This window comes from Bos javanicus, chromosome 14 (assembly GCF_032452875.1).
Source record: "Bos javanicus breed banteng chromosome 14, ARS-OSU_banteng_1.0, whole genome shotgun sequence".
Lineage (NCBI taxonomy): Eukaryota > Metazoa > Chordata > Mammalia > Artiodactyla > Bovidae > Bos > Bos javanicus.
This window is the reverse complement of record NC_083881.1, coordinates 52,253,590-52,272,015: the sequence shown is the minus strand read 5'-3', so window position 1 is coordinate 52,272,015 and position 18,426 is coordinate 52,253,590. Positions and strand designations below refer to the sequence as shown.

The 18,426-nt window shown below is 34.2% G+C and overlaps 1 protein-coding gene across 1 annotated transcript in view; it reads right to left on the bottom strand.

The window, feature by feature from the left end:
• CSMD3 (CUB and Sushi multiple domains 3) overlaps positions 1 to 18,426 on the bottom strand; it is a 1,469,335-nt gene that overhangs the window by 155,579 nt on the left and 1,295,330 nt on the right. Inside the window, exons 39-40 of the mRNA XM_061439111.1 lie at positions 4,262 to 4,380; positions 3,091 to 3,160 (exon numbers count right to left, since the gene is read on the bottom strand). Coding sequence (XP_061295095.1) covers positions 3,091 to 3,160; positions 4,262 to 4,380 — 189 coding nt within the window. The remainder of the gene's footprint in view (positions 1 to 3,090; positions 3,161 to 4,261; positions 4,381 to 18,426) is intronic.

Below are 18,426 nucleotides of genomic sequence, written 5' to 3'. Positions count from 1 at the left end.
CCCATTATTGGACCCTTAAGTTGTTGCACATTTTTCATTATAATACCACTGTGGACACCCTCTGTATTTCAGGTTTGAGTTAAATACTTTAATGCGTTCTCTCATTTCGTTCTCATAATGGGCTTATTACTATTCCATACAACAGATAAGCAAACAGAATAATATACTTGCCATGCAAAGCTATTGCACCTTAGCTGAAATTCAAATATAGATACATTGCACATCAAAATATGATCAGTATTTAATACAGTTTCATACAAATTTAGCCTATATAAATACAGAATTTCTAGTTTAATTTTATTGAAATATCACTTCTATCTAATATTTCCCTTGTTAACAATATTCAATTGAATATAGATTTAATCAAAACACAATAGTTACCTAAAAACTAAGCAATTTGTTAAGAGTAATAACCGAAGCTACTAATACAGCAAAATGGAAATTACCATATCATAACTGAGTGATATTCAAATTGATACAACTTTCTAAAGCAATTTGATGATATTTATAGAATTTTTAAATAGTTATTCAATAACAAAATTAATCTACTGTAAGATCCTAAGTAAAGAATAAGATATCTGCAAAAAGGCATGTGAAGAACACTTTAAAAGAAATGTGTATAAATGTGTAAATATGAACCAAAGGTGTATAAAACTATATCAAAAAGACAAAAAACTAAGCTAACAAAAGAGAATAACTATACAAATTAGACTATGCTATGTGCTATAAAGCCATTTAAAAAATAAAATTTTTGGAAACATGATATGATGGAGAAAATGTTTCTAAGTGAATGTCAAGAAAGATATCATAAAAACTATACATACTATAATCTAAAACTTTAATTTGTTCACTAAACTATATTTATCGGATATGTACTTAAGATACTAACTGTTCTTGGCAGTAAAGAACAGTAATGAACAAAAGACCGAAACTCCCTGCTTTCACATCAGCAATATATATATATTATTTTAATCTTTATCATCTCAATTTTATACTTAATTGGATATATACATACCACATATTCATAACATTTACATAAATGACGTTATCTGTATATATAATTTTTATAATAATTACTATATGTATATGTGCAATTTGTAATTGGTATTATATGCATAAATTATTTATAATACCTAAAGAAATAAATCCTTCCAAAATTGTCATCCAATCTAAAGTCTGAATGCTTTTAATATTGTTTGTCAATAAAAGACATCTTTACTCAAACATTAATTTCCAGTACTCTCTAACAAAAATTGTGCATATGGCACATAGGCATCACAGACTGAATTGTGTCCTCTTAATATTCACATGTTAAAGCCCTAATTCCCAAATGTGACTGCATTTGGAGATAAGTGATATCTCTTTTAAGGAGATAGTTAAAGTTAAATAAAGTCATGAGGGTAGGGAGCTCTAATCTAATAGTACTGGTGTACTATCGGGGAGCTCCCTCACAGTGAAAAGGCCATGTCAAGATGTAGGGAGAAGATTATCTTCCACAAGTCAAGGAAAGAAGTACTCCAAAAATACATCCCTGCCACCACCTTGACCTTGAACTTCTAGCTTCTAGAAATGTGACAAAATAAACCTCTGTCGCTGAAGTCATTTAATCCATAGCATTTTGTTACACTAGCCCAAGGAAACTAACACATTACAGGTTTGTTCACTGTAAATTGGTAGGTATTTAGGTCACACCAATTCTTTTATTTTTTTCCTACTCAGAAAGGGTAATCTTATTCATTCATTTAATTACATCTGCCATTCAATACCCTTTGTAAATTTTATTGACTGCCTATATTTCCCAATGGCTTCAGTCAACACCATTCTCATCTTTCTTAATTCCATCAGGTAGTCAATGGCACTAAACACTAAATCACTCTCCTATTTAATTTCATTTATTTCTACAACTCTAAATGGTAAACAAATGTTTTAATGATGGAGATCATAACTCACACTTTCTTTTCATACTCTATCAGTTCAGTTCAGTTCAGTCGCTCAGTCGTGTCTGACTCTGCGACCCCATGAATCACAGCACGCCAGGCCTCCCTATCCATCACCAACTCCTGGAGTTCACCCAGACTCACATCCATCGAGTCAGTCATGCCATCCAGCCATCTCATCCTCTGTCGTCCCCTTCTCCTCCTGCCCCCAATCCCTCCCAGCATCAGAGTCTTTTCCAACGAGTCAACTCTTCACATGAGGTGGCCAAAGTACTGGAGTTTCAGCTTGAGCATCATTCCTTCCAAAGAAATCCCAGGGCTGATCTCCTTCAGAATGGACTGGTTGGATCTCCTTGTTGTCCAAGGGACTCTCAAGAGGCTTCTCCAACACCATAGTTCAAAAGCATCAATTCTTCGGTGTTCAGCTTTCTTCACAGTCCAACTCTCACATCCATACATGACCACAGGAAAAACCATAGCCTTGACTAGACGAACCTTTGTTGGCAAAGTAATGTCTCTGCTTTTGAATATGCTATCTAGGTTGGTCGTAACTTTCCTTCCTAGGAGTAAGCGTCTTTTAATTTCATGGCTAAAGTCACCATCTGCAGTGATTTCATACTCTATAGAGCCCAGCATATTAATGGTGGCACACAGACACCAGAATTTTAAAAATGAAAAGAATTAAGGTGGATAGAAATAACTGGAAGCTGCATTAAATTAGGGTAAATATTTGGGCTCAAATTTCAAAGTCTCAAGTGTTCTTTTGATACATCATACATCTCATTGGGTGTCATGCTCCCTTTGGTAGACTCTAGTTTTCTTACCTATTTTGGCTCAAGAGTAAGCAATAGAATATTTACTTGTTTTCCTGATCTATGAGTGTGAGTAATTCTACAACATTATACTGAGAAAACTCTCTGGGAATCAGAAAACCTAATACCGTTTCTCAATTTGTAGTGTTAAGCCATACATTGATAATTACGTTGGGACAAAAAAATGTAAAACTTTAAAATTAAAAAAAAAAATGGAAACATTTATCTGGGAATATAATTTTCATAAAACCTGCAAAAGTCAAACTTTATGTTTGAAAAACAACATATACAAGGTTTATCTTTAAAATATCTAATCAATAATTTATAGTTCTTTAACTCACCCAAACAAATTGGGATTGGATAATTCCATCTTCTTACAGGTCCAGGCATACATGTAATATGAGAATGGCCCTATATAAACAAGACAGTACAGGTCAGTACACATTTTTAAAAGTCTAAATATCACACAGGATAGTGAATGATACTTATGAAAACAATATATTGCATTGTAATATTTTTAATACTATTGAAAATCTTAGTGTGACTTAAAACAAGGAAGGTGATTATATACACTTGTGTTAAAATGTAAAAAAATAACAAGATTTTGGTAGAAAAATTAAAAGACTCTATATCACATTAAAATTGTGGTTTTAACATTGTTCCACCAAAACATGTTCTACTAAGGTACTGCAATAATTACACAAGGGAAATAGCCATATACATAGTGGTTTATAATAAAGTGCTGTAATATTCAAGGTGGGATAGATACAAAATGATTATAAAATTATTTTATAAAAATATGAAAAGTCAACTAAGGTATATTAAATTTATATAGAGTCTAGAAAAACTTAATGTTCTACTGAGACTAATAATTAGGAATAAAAGTTTAAAGACTATAAATCATTCATTTTAAATTTTATTTCCTCTAAGGAATTTATTGATTTAACATGTGAAATAGTTTCTGTCTCATTTTTTTTCCCTTAATTTCTTAATAGGTCTATGCTTTAGGGAGATTTTTATGAGGCCATAAATTCAGACCCTTTAAAAAACTTGCAAAAGATTATTAATATAAATACATAAATTGAGAATTTACACTGTAACTCCATAATTTTAGCAAAACTTATTTGTAGTCATTTTGTTAATGAATCTGGGGAATTTATTATCATGGAAGCTTTATTTAATGCTTTAAGTAGCACTTTCATTTTTATTTGTAAATTCTGAAAATCTAGGAGTTTAATTTTTATATCTTATGTGTACAGAGATAAAAGGAAACATTCATTTTGATTCCAAAATCATCTTTGATTACTTGCAAACAAAACAATTTAGTTCATTCCAGCAATTTCTCTCACAAATACTTCATTGACAAATTGAATACCTTTTGATTTAATAATGTTAAATTATGCAGCCTGAGATCAGTATTGTTTTATAACTTCTGTATTATTAATCATTAATTTGTTAAAATATTCTGAAAGGGTAATGAAATTCAAAGCTAAAATTTTAAAATAGACCTACCTGAAGAGAATAGCCTTGATCACACTGAAAGGATACTACATCACCAACCATGTATCTGTCTCCAATTTTAATCCCACTGCTAGGAGTCTGTGGTTCAGGACAGGAATCCAAACCAATAGCTAAGAATAATTAGCAGTAAAATGTAACTTTCAAATGATGAATGCTTAAATCATGCCTAAATTACCAAAATTGAATATTGATGTCATTAAAACTAGATTTACACTGAGACATTAAGGATATTCTGTGAATAAGATTTAACTGTATATGGTTACAGCAATGTATTTTGAAACTACACCATAGAACTATTTGAATTTTCATGGCACCAACCATTAATTAGCTGTGTGATTATACCTAAACTCTTCTTTAATTCTCAGCCTAAACTTCTTCTGTGATACAAGTAAAAATTCCTAAAAAGAAACTCATTAAATACAAATAATAATTTACTGTGATAATAAAATGGAATTATATTTCTAAAACATTCTAAGTAAAATGACTAAAAAATATTTGCTATTTTGTTCATATCACTTAGTAGCTTTTTATGAAATGGAGATGATAATTCAAAACACTTCCATTATTTTTACATTAACAACTTATTTCCCAATATAAAAAATAAAAGCATACTAAAAGTAAAATGTTTTTCTAAAATGTTTCATTTAGTTTAGCATTTTTTATTGAAGTATATTTCACTTACAATGTTGTGTTAATTTATGCTGTATAGCAAAGTGACTCAGCTATTATATATATAATATATATATTTATATATATATGTACTTTTTTATATTATTTTCCAATATGGTTTATCACAGGATATTAAAGACAGTTCTCTGTGCTATACATCAGGATCTATTGTTTATCCATTTTTTATAAAATAGTTTACATCTACAAACCTCAAATTGCTACTCTGTCCATCCTACCCTCCCTGTCTCTTGGAAACTACAAGTCTGTTATCCACGTCTGAGTCTGTTTCATAGATTAGTTCATCTGTGTCATATTTTAGGTTTTACATATAAGTGGTGCCATCCAGTATTTGCCTTTTTCTGACTTACTTCACTTAGTATGATAATCTCTAGGTCAATCCATGTTTCTGCAAATGGCCTTATTTCTAAAATTATTCATTTAAGTGCTCAAAAATTGTTTGATTTTTTTTGCCAAAACATTTTTTAAGCATGTGAATATATTACTATCAAAAACCTTTTTATCTTCAATAGAAGCCAATGTTTTTTATCTATTTCTCTATAGTTCACATTTTGAGCTAATCTAATACATATCTGATGGTTTCCCAGGTGGAGCTAGTGGTAAAGAACCTGTCTGCCAATGTAGGAGAGGTAAGATACCCAGGTACAAGCCTTGGGTCAGGAAGATCCCCTGGAGGAGGAAATGGATACCCACTCCAGTATTCTTGCCTAGAGAAACCCATGGACAGAGGAGCCTAGTGGGCTATGTCCACAGGGTTGCAAAGAGTTGAATATGTCTGAAGCAACTTAGCATGCATGCAATACATATCTGAATGGATGAGAGGAAGCAGTCACCACTCCAAAATCATTATGTGCATATGTGTATACTCATTATAAATATTCACTGTATATAATAATTTATTTAAAAAGCATTAAAACCTAAATTCTAAAGAATAACAATACTTTGGCCATCTTATGCGAAGAGCTGACTTGTTGGAAAATACCCTGATGCTGTGAAAGATTTAGGGCAGGAGGAGAAGGGGGCAACAGAGGATGAGATGGTTGGATGGCATCAACGATTCAGGAAAGCAACTCCAGAAGATAGTGAAGGACAGGGAAGTCTGACATGCCGTAGTCCAGGAGGTTGCAAAGAGTTGGATATGACTTAGTGACTGAGTAACAACAAAAAGTATGACAATATCATATAGATTCTTTCACTCCTTGACCACGTTATTTCTCTCTGATAGATGCCATCATACTTAACACCACCCTATCCATCATCTTTGTTGCATTTGACATAAATTAATAATGAATAATTATGTAATTAATTATTCAATATCCCCTTCTGAGAATATAAATTCCATAAGGGTGGCTTAAATCACACAGTCTTAAGGAAGCACTCAATAAACATTCTTCATAAAGATGAATGAATAGAATGAGAAAGAAAGAGCATTCTATTATATTTCTTAATAAATACAAATGTCTGCCTTTGCAAATGGAAGAAACTTTATCTAATAACATAATGGTGAGAGTAGGTACAAATTAAAGGATAGAAAATTAAATAAAAGCAGTGACTGTATAAAGTTGTGGTTAGATTGGAAAGTAAGGTAGTAAAGACAAGGAGCAAACTGGTCATTTAGGAATGCACTTGAGGTAGTCCAAAAGGAGACTGAGTCATATAGACTAGAATTTCAATGCTGGTGCCACAGTTAGCTAGGTCTCTAAACATATGTCAAGCTCCATGTTTCTTGATCTTTTGTAATCTTGAATTTATAGAACCAGGCAAGTTAAGTTATCCTTAAATTGTGACCTACCTTTTAAGAGTTAATGTCTCACTTTCCATATAACTTTTGAAATCCAAGAAAAGACAAAAATGATGTTACATTTACTTTCATCTCATTCAACATCCACTAATGGGTCTTATCCATTAAACTCATCTGATTTTATAGAAAGCTTTCTAAGAATGATTAACCAAATAGAACAGTTATGATATAAACATATACATCTGGTCAATATGGTTTCACTTTCCTTTTCAGTTCATTTCAGTTCAGTTCAGTCACTCAGTCATGTCTGACTGTTTGCAACCCTATGGACTGCAGCATGCCAGGCCTCACCAACTCCTGGAGTTTACTTTAGAACAAGGAAAAGTAGTATACTGGATGTTCTGAACAGTACATTTATTATCCTTTACCATTAAGGTAATTTATGTGATCATTTTTGCTAAGAAGGCTAAATTCATTACATGTTCATTTCTCTTTCTTTCTATCAAGTACTCTAGTCAAGGTCATATACATAAAAAACTACTAATTTCCCAAAGTGTTGATTTTCTCCTCTGGGAGGATAAAGAAAATATTGCACAGTGATGCCATAAAATAATGAGACTCATTTTTAAGAGAGATTTTTTCCATAATGTATGTACATATAGCAAAATATTTATGAAAGTTTTAACTTAAAACATGATATAAACTCTATAGACTATGCATTAATAATTTTGTATGTTAAAAATTCTTATATGCAAATAATCACAGACAAAAATGACCAAAAGGAAATATGTGAAATATTAGCAGTAGTTAAGATTCTTGATATGAAATTATTGGTGATTTTATGCACTTTATTATATATTCCTGCATTTCTAAAAGTTATATAATGGAATGCAAATACTAACATCACTTATTTAGTAGATGGACGTATCTTTCCTTTTCCCTGATACCAGGAAAGACTGAAGGCAGGAAGAGAAGGGGGTGACCAAGGATGACATGGTTGGAGGGCATCATCGACTCAATGGACATGAGTTTGAGCAAACTGTGGGAGACAGTAAAGGACAGGGAAGCCTGGCATGCTACAGTCCTTGGAGTCGCAAAGAGTCAGACATGACTGAGCGACTGAATAACAACAATAAAATCTAGTAGATAAATGAGAATTAGTAGAGAATTTGGGGGTATAAAAACATATTGCCTTCTATTTTCCTAGAAAAGTTTGAGTTTGACACTCTAATCTGTTTAATAAGATTGTCTCAGGGGAGGAAATAAGTTAATGAAGTAATTAGATAAGAAAGAGAAGTCATATATTAATAACCCCTCTCATTTGTTTTGCATTCAATTATTTTACATGCACTAAAGAAAATAAAACAGAAATATCTTTAAAAACTGCAGTTCATATTTTTAAGTCATTTTTTTAATTTACAAAACTGAGTGATTAAACTCAGTAGTTTAAAAATGTCTTCTTTATTATTTTTCACTGCTTTCTAAGTAACAATACCAGTAGGTTATTTGCAGGAATCAACAAAGAAAAGGTATTTGTAAAATGTTTCAAACAGCTCTCTCCTGCTTAACTAAGCTTAGCCAATCAACATATTGAGTCATTTTCATCTTTAAGGGTATAAATTTTGTAAAATTATGTCTCTGGCAATCAAAGATGCTCTTTGAGTAAAATTTTTTAATGGGAATTGGTTCAATGAATTAAGTGCTATAGCCAAAAACAAACAGAAATGAATACAAGGGAAAATCCACATCAAAAGTTGCACAGAATTAATTATATATGCTGTTAAATTACTGTGGGCAGTTACCCTGGCTGTAAACATTAAAACCTCAGTCCTTCAATTTTAAAAGTTCATTTATAAACAAAAATATTCTTTAATTTTGTTCACAAAGCATCTGAAGGAGAAAATGGTGTAAATCATAACATTTGTATTTGATCATTTTGAAAATATACATATATAGTATTCCATAATGATTTTAATAAATCCTTAATGCAATGAGATAGGGAGAAAGGGAGAAGAAGAAAGTTTAATTATTGCTAAGACTCCCAGTAACACTGTTATGTAAAAAGGAAAAAAAAAAACACTTTATGAATTTGACATGACAACCCATGTACAAATTTATTGAAAATAACCAAAAATCCTGGATTTATTTCCTGCAAATGCAGGAGACTTAAGATACACAGGTTCGATCCCTGGGTCAGGAAGATCCCCTGGAGGAGGGCATGGCAACCCACTCCAGTATTCTTGCCTGGAGAATCTCCTGTGGACAGAGAAGCCTGGCAGGCTACAGTCCATAGGGCTGCAAAAAATTGGACACGACTGAAGTGACTTAGCATGCATGCAAAAGAAATCAACAGGAACTGAACCATATGTCTTTGGACCAGTGCTTGTATTCAATGATAGTGAAGATCTTATTTTAAGAATACTGCAGGTATTCAATTTATAAATTTTCTCTAATGGATACAAAATAACTATTATTTCTAGGTTTACACCACATTTAATGATTTTTTTAATATGTTAGAATTATCACTTGGCATTTAATATTTATCATTATAAGATAATGGTTTGAGAATAATGTAGAAGGTGATAAAGGATGAATTCAATATGAGCTGGGCTACTAGTTGCAGGACTTGGAGAAATCAGCAATGATAAGTATACAGACTTTTTCAACAGAATGTACCTTGTATTAACTAATCTACTAAACCAACTTGTCACATATTATTATGTAACATGTACATGTATATTTTAACTCTATTTATTTAACTTATATGCAGAGTACATCATGCAAAATGCTCGCCTGGATGAAGCTCAAGCTGGAATCAAGATTGTTGGAAGAAATACCAGCAACCTCAGATAGGCAGATGATCCCACTCTAATGGCAGGAAGTGAAGAGGAACTAAAGAGCCTCCTAATGAGGGAGGAAGAGAGAAAAAGCTGGTTTAAAACTCAACATTTAAAAAGCTGAGATCATGGCATCTGGTCCCATCACGTCATGACAAACAGAAGGGGGAAATGAGGAAGCGGTGACAGATATTATTTTCTTGGGTTCAAAAATCACTGCAGATGGTGACTGCAGCCATGAATTTAAAAGATGCATGCTCCTTTGAAAAAAAGCTATGACAAACCTAGACAACATATTAAAAAGCAGAGACATTACTTTGTCAACAAAGGTCCTTACAGTTAAAACTATCGTTTTTTCATTAGTCATGTACAGATGTGAGAGTTGGACCATAAATCTGAAAGCTAAAGAATGGATGTTTTTGAACTGTGGTACTGGAGAAGACTCTTGAGAGTCCCTTGGATAGCAAGGAGATCAAACTAGTCAATCCAAAAGGAAATAAACCCTAAATATTCATTGGAAGGACTGATGCTGAAGTGAAACTCCAATACTTTGGTCACCTGATGTAAACAACCGACTCACTGGAAAAGACCTTGGTGCTGGGAAAGATTGAAGGCAGGAGAAGAGCGCACTGGAGGAGATGGTTAGATAGCATCACCAACCCAATGGACATGAATTTGAGCAAACTCTGGGAGACAGTGAAGGACAGGGAAGCCTGGCATGCCACAGTCCATGGGGTTGCAAAGAGTTGGACATGACTGAGAGACTGAATAACAAAATGTAACGTAAATGTCTGTCAATAAAGTTTTTCAGACAGAACAATTTCGACTTCAAAAGCAAGTGGTCCTGGGAAAACTCAACCACTTGTAAAGAATGAAACTAGAACACTTTCTAACACCATACACAAAAATAAACTCAAAATGGATTAAAGATCTAAATGTAAGACCAGAAACTATATAACTCCTAGAGGAAAACATAGGCAAAACATTCTCTGATGTAAATCATAGCAGGATCCTCTATGACCCACCCCCCAAAGTAATGGAAATAAAAGCAAAAATAAACAAATGGAATCTAATTAAACTTAAAAGCTTTTGCACAACAAAGGAAACTATAAGCAAGGTGAAAAGGCAGCCTTCAGGATGGGAGAAAATAATAGCAAATGAAGCAATGGACAAAGAATTAATCTCAAAAATATACAAGCAGCTCCTGCAGCTCAATTCCAGAAAAATAAGCAACCCAATCAAAAAATGGGCGAAAGAACTAAACAGACATTTCTCCAAAGAAGACATACAGATGGCTAACAAACACATGAAAAGATGCTCAACATCACTCATTATCAGAGAAATGCAAATCAAAACCACAATGAGGTACCATCTCACGCCGGTCAGAATGGCTGCTATCAAAAAGTCTCCAAACAATAAACGCTGGAAAGGGTGCAGAGAAAAAGGAACCCTCTTACACTGTTGGTGGGAATGCAAACTAATACAGCCACTATGGAGAACAATGTGGAGATTCCTTGAAAAACTGCAAATAGAACTGCCATATGACCCAGCAATCCCACTGCTGTGCATACACACCAAGGAAACCAGAACTGAAAGAGACATGTGTACCCCAATGTTCATTGCAGCACTGTTTACAATAGCTGGAACATGGAAGCAACCTAGATGTCCATCGGCAGACAAATGGATAAGAAAGCTCTGGTATACAATGGAATATTACTCAGCTATTAGAGACACAGATGTAAAGAACAGACTGTTGGTCTCTGTGGGAGAAGGCAAGAGTGGGACGATTTGAGAGAATAGCATTGAAACATGTATATTATCATATGTGAAACAGATCGCCAGTCCAGGCTCCATGCATGAGACAGGGTGCTCAGGGCTGGTGCACTGGGATGACCCTGAGGGATGGGATGGGGAGGGAGGTCAGAGGGAGGTTCAGGATGGGGAACCCATGTACACCCATGGCTGATTCATGTGAATGTATGGCAAAAAGCACCATAATATTGTAAAGTAATTAGCCTCCAATTAAAATAAATTAAAAAAAAAAAAGTCACTGACGAATAGCAGTGTAAGTTTAGAAATATGTGGTACAGGCTTCGCTCATGTTTACCCTGATTCTCAACTTTTCTTACTTATGTTTACCTATTTAACATTTGACCTAGCATTGTTCTGAAAAACTGAGTACTCAGTAATAAATGTGTGTTTGTGTGTATGCTCAGTCGCTCAATCATGTCTGCCTCTTTGTGACCCCATGGACTGTAGCCTGTAAGGAATCTTCTGTCCACAGAATTTTCCAGGCAAGAAATACTGGAGCGGGTTGCCATTTCCTACTCTAGGGGCTCTTTCCCACCCAGTGATCGAACCCATGTCTCTTGCGTCTTCTGCATTGGCAAGAAGATTCTTTACTACTGAGCCGCCTGGGAAACCCCAGTGATAGATTCTACCTATAAAATTTTAGTCTAAAGAATAAAGATAAGTAAAATGATAAATAGAATCTGGCAGGTAGGGACCATTCATTCATTACATGAGCAATTACTGGTACCAATTGTATGTTCTTACTGTGTTACACACATGCTGGAAAAGCAAAGATCAATTAGCAACATAAGCAACCATGCTCTGAAGAAATTCTGGGTGGAGCTAGAGAGGGGGTTGTTTTAAAAGATGGCTTCAGAGTAGCAGAACAAGCACAATATAAGAAGGCTGTCTTCTATTTAAATAATTATTTCATAGAAACTAACCTATGTGAGTACTAAAAAATATATATATTTTATCAGTTCATAATAATAAAGAGAAAGGTGAGTATGCTGTCTTGGCATGTTAAGTGGATAATGTTTTATGTTATTTTTCCTTCTTTTATGGAAGAGAAAAGGGGAGCATTTTTTGTAAAACATATTATAGTGTTTTGGGAAGGGCAGTTAAAAATGAAGCTGAAAAGGGAGACAGGATATAGACTATATAAACAATCTTGTAATCTTAATCAATGTAGAAGTTTGTATTTTCCTACTGTGGTTAATGGAGGTAAAATTCAGAGTTATTAAGAACAAAACTTATGTACTCTGTGTGCATTCTGGTTCCACTAGTTTCTTGCCTTTTTGTGGTAAAATCTGAGATAATCTCTATGTCTCAGTTTCCTCACCTATAAAATAGATGCAAAACTATACCAACTTCACATGAATATTTTGGTGCATAAAGAAAACAATACATGTATAAGAATTAGATAGTTTCAGGAACACAGGATGCCCTCAAAAAACATTTACTAGCATTACTGAATGGTTTTAAGCATGGAAGTTAGGTTGTACATTTGGATTCTAGATAAAGGATATATATATATATTTATTGTCATGAAAGCATGTCTCTATGTTTAAGACCAATAGATCTCACGTAAATATTCTAGTAATATAAAGAACACATATAAAGATTTACATAAAGCCCCAAACTTAAGTACCTTCAGTTTTGTGATTGACTCACAAAGAGAAGCTTCTATAAGAAAATCCAGAAGACTAGGAGCAGTGTTACTACAATAGCTCAAGATATAACTAGAGAAACTTTAGAACTACACAAACACAATGTTTTATGAATTCAGAGACTCTCTAATTAAGAACCATCTCTAAATCAATACCACAAAGACATGAAAAATCAATGAGATGATCATGAAATAAATTTGGATAAAAGAGTAAACTATGCCAAACTAGAATGGCCTTATAGGTTTAAGGAGTGAAACGCGTTTATAAAGATCAATTACACATATTTGCATGTAATATAGTCTAGGTTAATAGCAATTTAAATTAGAAATGACAAACATTAACAATTTAACTTGGACAGGAGGTGTTTCTAAAATTAATAGTTACAAGATGATATACATGAAGTAGAATAAGACAATTAGTTTAGGTAAAAATATAATTACCTTTTTCACAAATCACTATTTTCACAAATCACAAATCACTAATCACAAATCACTATTTTTTCACAAATAATCAATTATCTAACTAGCCCATTTTCTGTGGTTATAAAAATAAACTTAAGACTTAATGCATTAGGTCTTAAGCATATTGTTCAAGGAAGGAAAGCAATAAAATAACTATTGTGTTGAATTGAAACCTTTTGTTATTTATAAACTACATTTAAATGAATACATTCCTTAGCATTGACTATTTTACAACTATTTTTATAGTTTGGGTACTCAGACTAGCCTTCCAACTATTGCACAACATGGAAAGATGTTTTCAGGCCACATGAGTTTTTATAAGATTTACAGCAAAATTATTAGTAGTAGATATAATGAATGATCTCAGGTGTGGGAGGAGGGAAAAAATTATTCATTATGGTGACATTACCTTTGTCTTCCTCAGAGACTACATCCTGAGATCTTTGAGCACCCATAAATTTTCAAACACAATTACTATATAGTTTCCCTTTTTAAAATAAGTTCATTTTATAAGTTCAAGACCAAAAACTGTTCATTGATTTATAAATGTTCACAGTCCCTCTAGGATTTTCCATTAGGTGCTAGTGAAGAGGCTCAGATATGTTCGACTATTCACGACCCCATGGACTGTAGCCTGCCAGGGTCCTCTGTCGATGGGATTTTTTTAGGCAAAAATACGAAGTGAATTGCCATTTCCTTCACCACGGGATCTTCCCAACCCAGGGATCGAACCTGGGCCTCCTTCACTGAAGGCAGACTCTTTACTGTTTGAGCTACCAGGGAAGGTGCTGGATTTTCCATTAGCGGGATTTAAAAGTGTGCCTCCACAAATAGGAAGTATGAGGAAAACTGCATATGTATGTTACAATCAAATGATCATTTCAAAATGATGAGGCTGGACCTGAATTCAAGTAACAGAGCAACTAGAAACTACAGGTTCTTTTTGTGGAAGCCTACCCAACACTGATACAATTAATGGCATTCCACGCACTAGGAACATTTTCCCTAGCAACAAATACATTTATGCAAGACATACAATTATAACCAGAATCACATATGTTTAAAATACACACACACACACACACACACAAACTGATGAATAGATTCCCACCTTCTAGTGCTCTTGTGGATCAGGAAACAGAAAGAATGTGAACAATGTTGGAAAAAATATACTAACTCAGAGCAGCTACTTCTATTTACATGACTACTAAAACAGAACGCTAGCACACCTAACTACACTAGTACACATGACTATTAACCAGAACACCAGTACAATTTCCAATACAAATAATGATGCATCTTCATGTCAAATTATGATCACTCATACCAGAAAATAGAAAAACGTAAATCAGACTCTTTTAATAAGTGTTTTTCAGCTTATCTCGATTAAGCAGAGAAAACTGTATCCTTTAAACTCTGGAACTCTGGTATAAATATTTGCGGCCTTCCAAAGTTGCTAGGCAAACATGTCTTCCGCCTACCTTCTTTCTCTTCAATGTCCAATTTCTTTAGTTATTAACAGACAGAAAAACTGACTTTTAAAAAGTCTTTTCATTAATATCGGTTATCTCATTATATATCAGGTAATTTAATAGCATAAAATTAATAGAATATATCAACAGCTCAGAAAAATGTTATTGAGAATATTTCCAAATTTATATTTATTATCTCACTTTGTGTGTAACTTAGAAGATTTACCCTGATTTGTGGAACTACAACCTCTAAGAGAGTACAGTTTGTAATACTAATAAATATATTCATGAAGGTAGTCAAAAGGTATAACTTTCCAGTAAAAAGATAAATGAGTGTAATGTAATTAGGGGTATAAACTACTACACGATGGCTATAGTTAACACTTTTCTATGATACATGTTTGTTAAGAGAGTAGATCTTAAATGTTCTCTTTACAAGGAGAAATGCTTTTTTTCCTTTTTTTTTTTTTTACTGCATATATATGAGATGATAGACGTTAACTAAACCTATTGCATTAATCATTTCACAACATATATAAATCGAACCACCTTTTTTGTATACCTTAAACAGTGATGTATGTCAACTATTTCTCAATAAAGCTGGAAAAAGATTTTTAAAAGTATTTCAAGATCAAAAGGTAGAAATATTAATCTCTGTTTTCTAGAATTTTATAACTCAAATTCAAATGTTTTTCCATCTATGGAAATCAAAGATTAGAATAGATGTAAAAATGGGGTTCTAAATAATTTTTGTCTGCTACAGAATATTTCTTCTGAATTATACATCTGGAATATGTATTAAGAGAATACTGAATTTATAGTCAGTTTTTTATTGATTATCATAGTTTGTCTAACCTCTAAATCCTAACTGGATAATAAATAACTTCAAGAAGGCATTTAACCCATTTCTAAACCCTTTGCAAAACAGCTTTCAAAGTCACCATGGAAGACAAGTGTGTATTCCTAAATTCAGAAGTTTCCAGAAAGGATTACATAATCCTTCAATAACTTTTAACAGTTTTTACTGCCAGAAAAATAACTTTACCCAAACTGAACTTTTATTCATGAATCTCTTGAATTCTCTTCAAAATTTCTACAGTACATCCTTAGTCTGTTGACTAGGCCTATACTCTGTGTTTCAGTATGGTAGGCAGGATTTTGGCTACCATTATGTTATACTTCAAATATGTTATGTTACACGTCAAAAGGAATTTGTGGATAAAGATAAGAAGGCTAATAAGTTAACTATAAAATATAAAGATCACTGACTGATTATTGGATGACTCAGATCAGATCAGATCAGATCAGTCGCTCAGTTGTGTCCGACTCTTTGCGACCCCATGAATCGCAGCACGCCAGGTCTCCCTGTCCATCACCAACTCCCGGAGTTCACTCAGACTCACGTCCATCAAGTCAGTGATGCCATCCAGCCATCTCATCCTCTGTTGTCCCCTTCTCCTCTTGCCCCCAATCCCTCCCAGCATCAGAGTCTTTTCCAATGAGTCAACTCTTCGCATGAGGTGGCCAAAGTACTGGAGTTTCAGCTTTAGCATCATTCCTTTCAAAGAAATCCCAGGGCTGATCTCCTTCAGAATGGACTGGTTGGATCTCCTTGCAGTCCAAGAGTCTCTCAAGAGTCTTCTCCAACACCACAGTTCAAAAGCTTCAATTCTTCAGCACTCAGCCTTCTTCACAGTCCAACTCTCACATCCATACATGACCACAGGAAAAACCATAGCCTTGACTAGACGAACCTTTGTTGGCAAAGTAATGTCTCTGCTTTTGAATATGCTATCTAGGTTGGTCATAACTTTCCTTCCAAGGAGTAAGCATATTTTAATTTCATGGCTGCAGGCACCATCTGCAGTGATTTTGGAGCCCAGAAAATAAAGACTGACACCGTTTCCACTGTTTCCCCATCTATTTCCCATGAAGTGATGGGACCGGATGCCATGATCTTCGTTTTCTGAATGTTGAGCTTTAAGCCAACTTTTTCACTCTCCTCTTTCACTTTCATCAAGAGGCTTTTGAGTTCCTCTTCACTTTCTGCCATAAGGGTGGTGTCATCTGCATGTCTGAGGTTATTGATATTTCTCCCGGCAATCTTGATTCCAGCTTGTATTTCTTCCAGTCCAGCATTTCTCATGATGTACTCTGCATAGAAGTTAAGTAAACAGGGTGACAGTATACAGCCTTGACGAACTCCTTTTCCTATTTGGAACCAGTCTGTTGTTCCATGTCCAGTTCTAACTGTTGCTTCCTGACCTGCATACACATTTCTCAAGAGGCAGATCAGGTGGTCTGGTATTCCCATCTCTTTCAGAATTTTCCACAGTTTATTGTGATCCACACAGTCAAAACCTTTGGCATAGTCAATAAAGCAGAAAGAGATGTTTTTCTGGAACTCTCTTGCTTTTTCCATGATCCAGCGGATGTTGGCAATTTGATCTCTGGTTCCTCTACCGTTTCTAAAACCAGCTTGAACATCATGAAGTTCACGGTTCACATTTTGCTGAAGCCTGGCTTGGAGAATTTTGAGCATTACTTTACTAGCGTGTGAGATGAGTGCAATTGTGTGGTAGTTTGAGCATTCTTTGGCATTGCCTTTCTTTGGGATTGGAATGAAAACTGACCTTTTCCAGTCCTGTGGCCACTGCTGAGTTTTCCAAATTTGCTGGCATATTGAGTGCAGCACTTACACAGCATCATCTTTCAGATTTGGAATAGCTCAACTGGAATTCCATCACCTCCACTAGCTTTGTTCATAGTGATTGCTTTCTAAGGCCTACTTGACTTCACATTCCAGGATGTCTGGATGATTACATACATATAAATGTTGTATCCATCTACCATTTTTTTTTCTTATGTTGAAAGTAGTACCAAATAAACCTTTAATATGTTTCATTCTTTTTTTTTTTTAATGGGAATATAATTGGTTTACAATGTTTTGTTAATTTCTGCTGTACAACAATGCAGATCAGTTATAAATGTACATATATCCCCTTCCTCTTGAGCCTCCATCCCACCCACACCTCCTACCCCACCCCTCTAGGTCATCTCAGAGCACTGAGCTGAGCTCCCTGTGTTATACAGCAGCTTCTTACTATCTATTTTACACATGCTAGTGTATATATGTCAGTACTACTCTTTCAATTTGTCCCACTCTTTCCTCCCCCACTATGTCACCAAGTCTGTGTCTCTATTCTTGCACTGTAAATATGTTAATTCGTACTACAACTTTATATATTCCATATATATGCATTGCTAAGCTACTGCTGCTAAGTCACTTCAGTCATGTCTGACTTTGTGCAACCCCATAGATGGCAGCCCACCAGCTTCCCCTGTCCCTAGGATTCTCTAGACAAGAACACGAGTGGGTGGCCATTTCCTTCTCCAATGCGTGAAAGTGAAAAGTGAAAGTGAAGTTGATATGGTATTTGTTTTTCTCTTTCTGACTTACTTCCACTCTGTATAACAGACTCTAGGTTAACCCACAT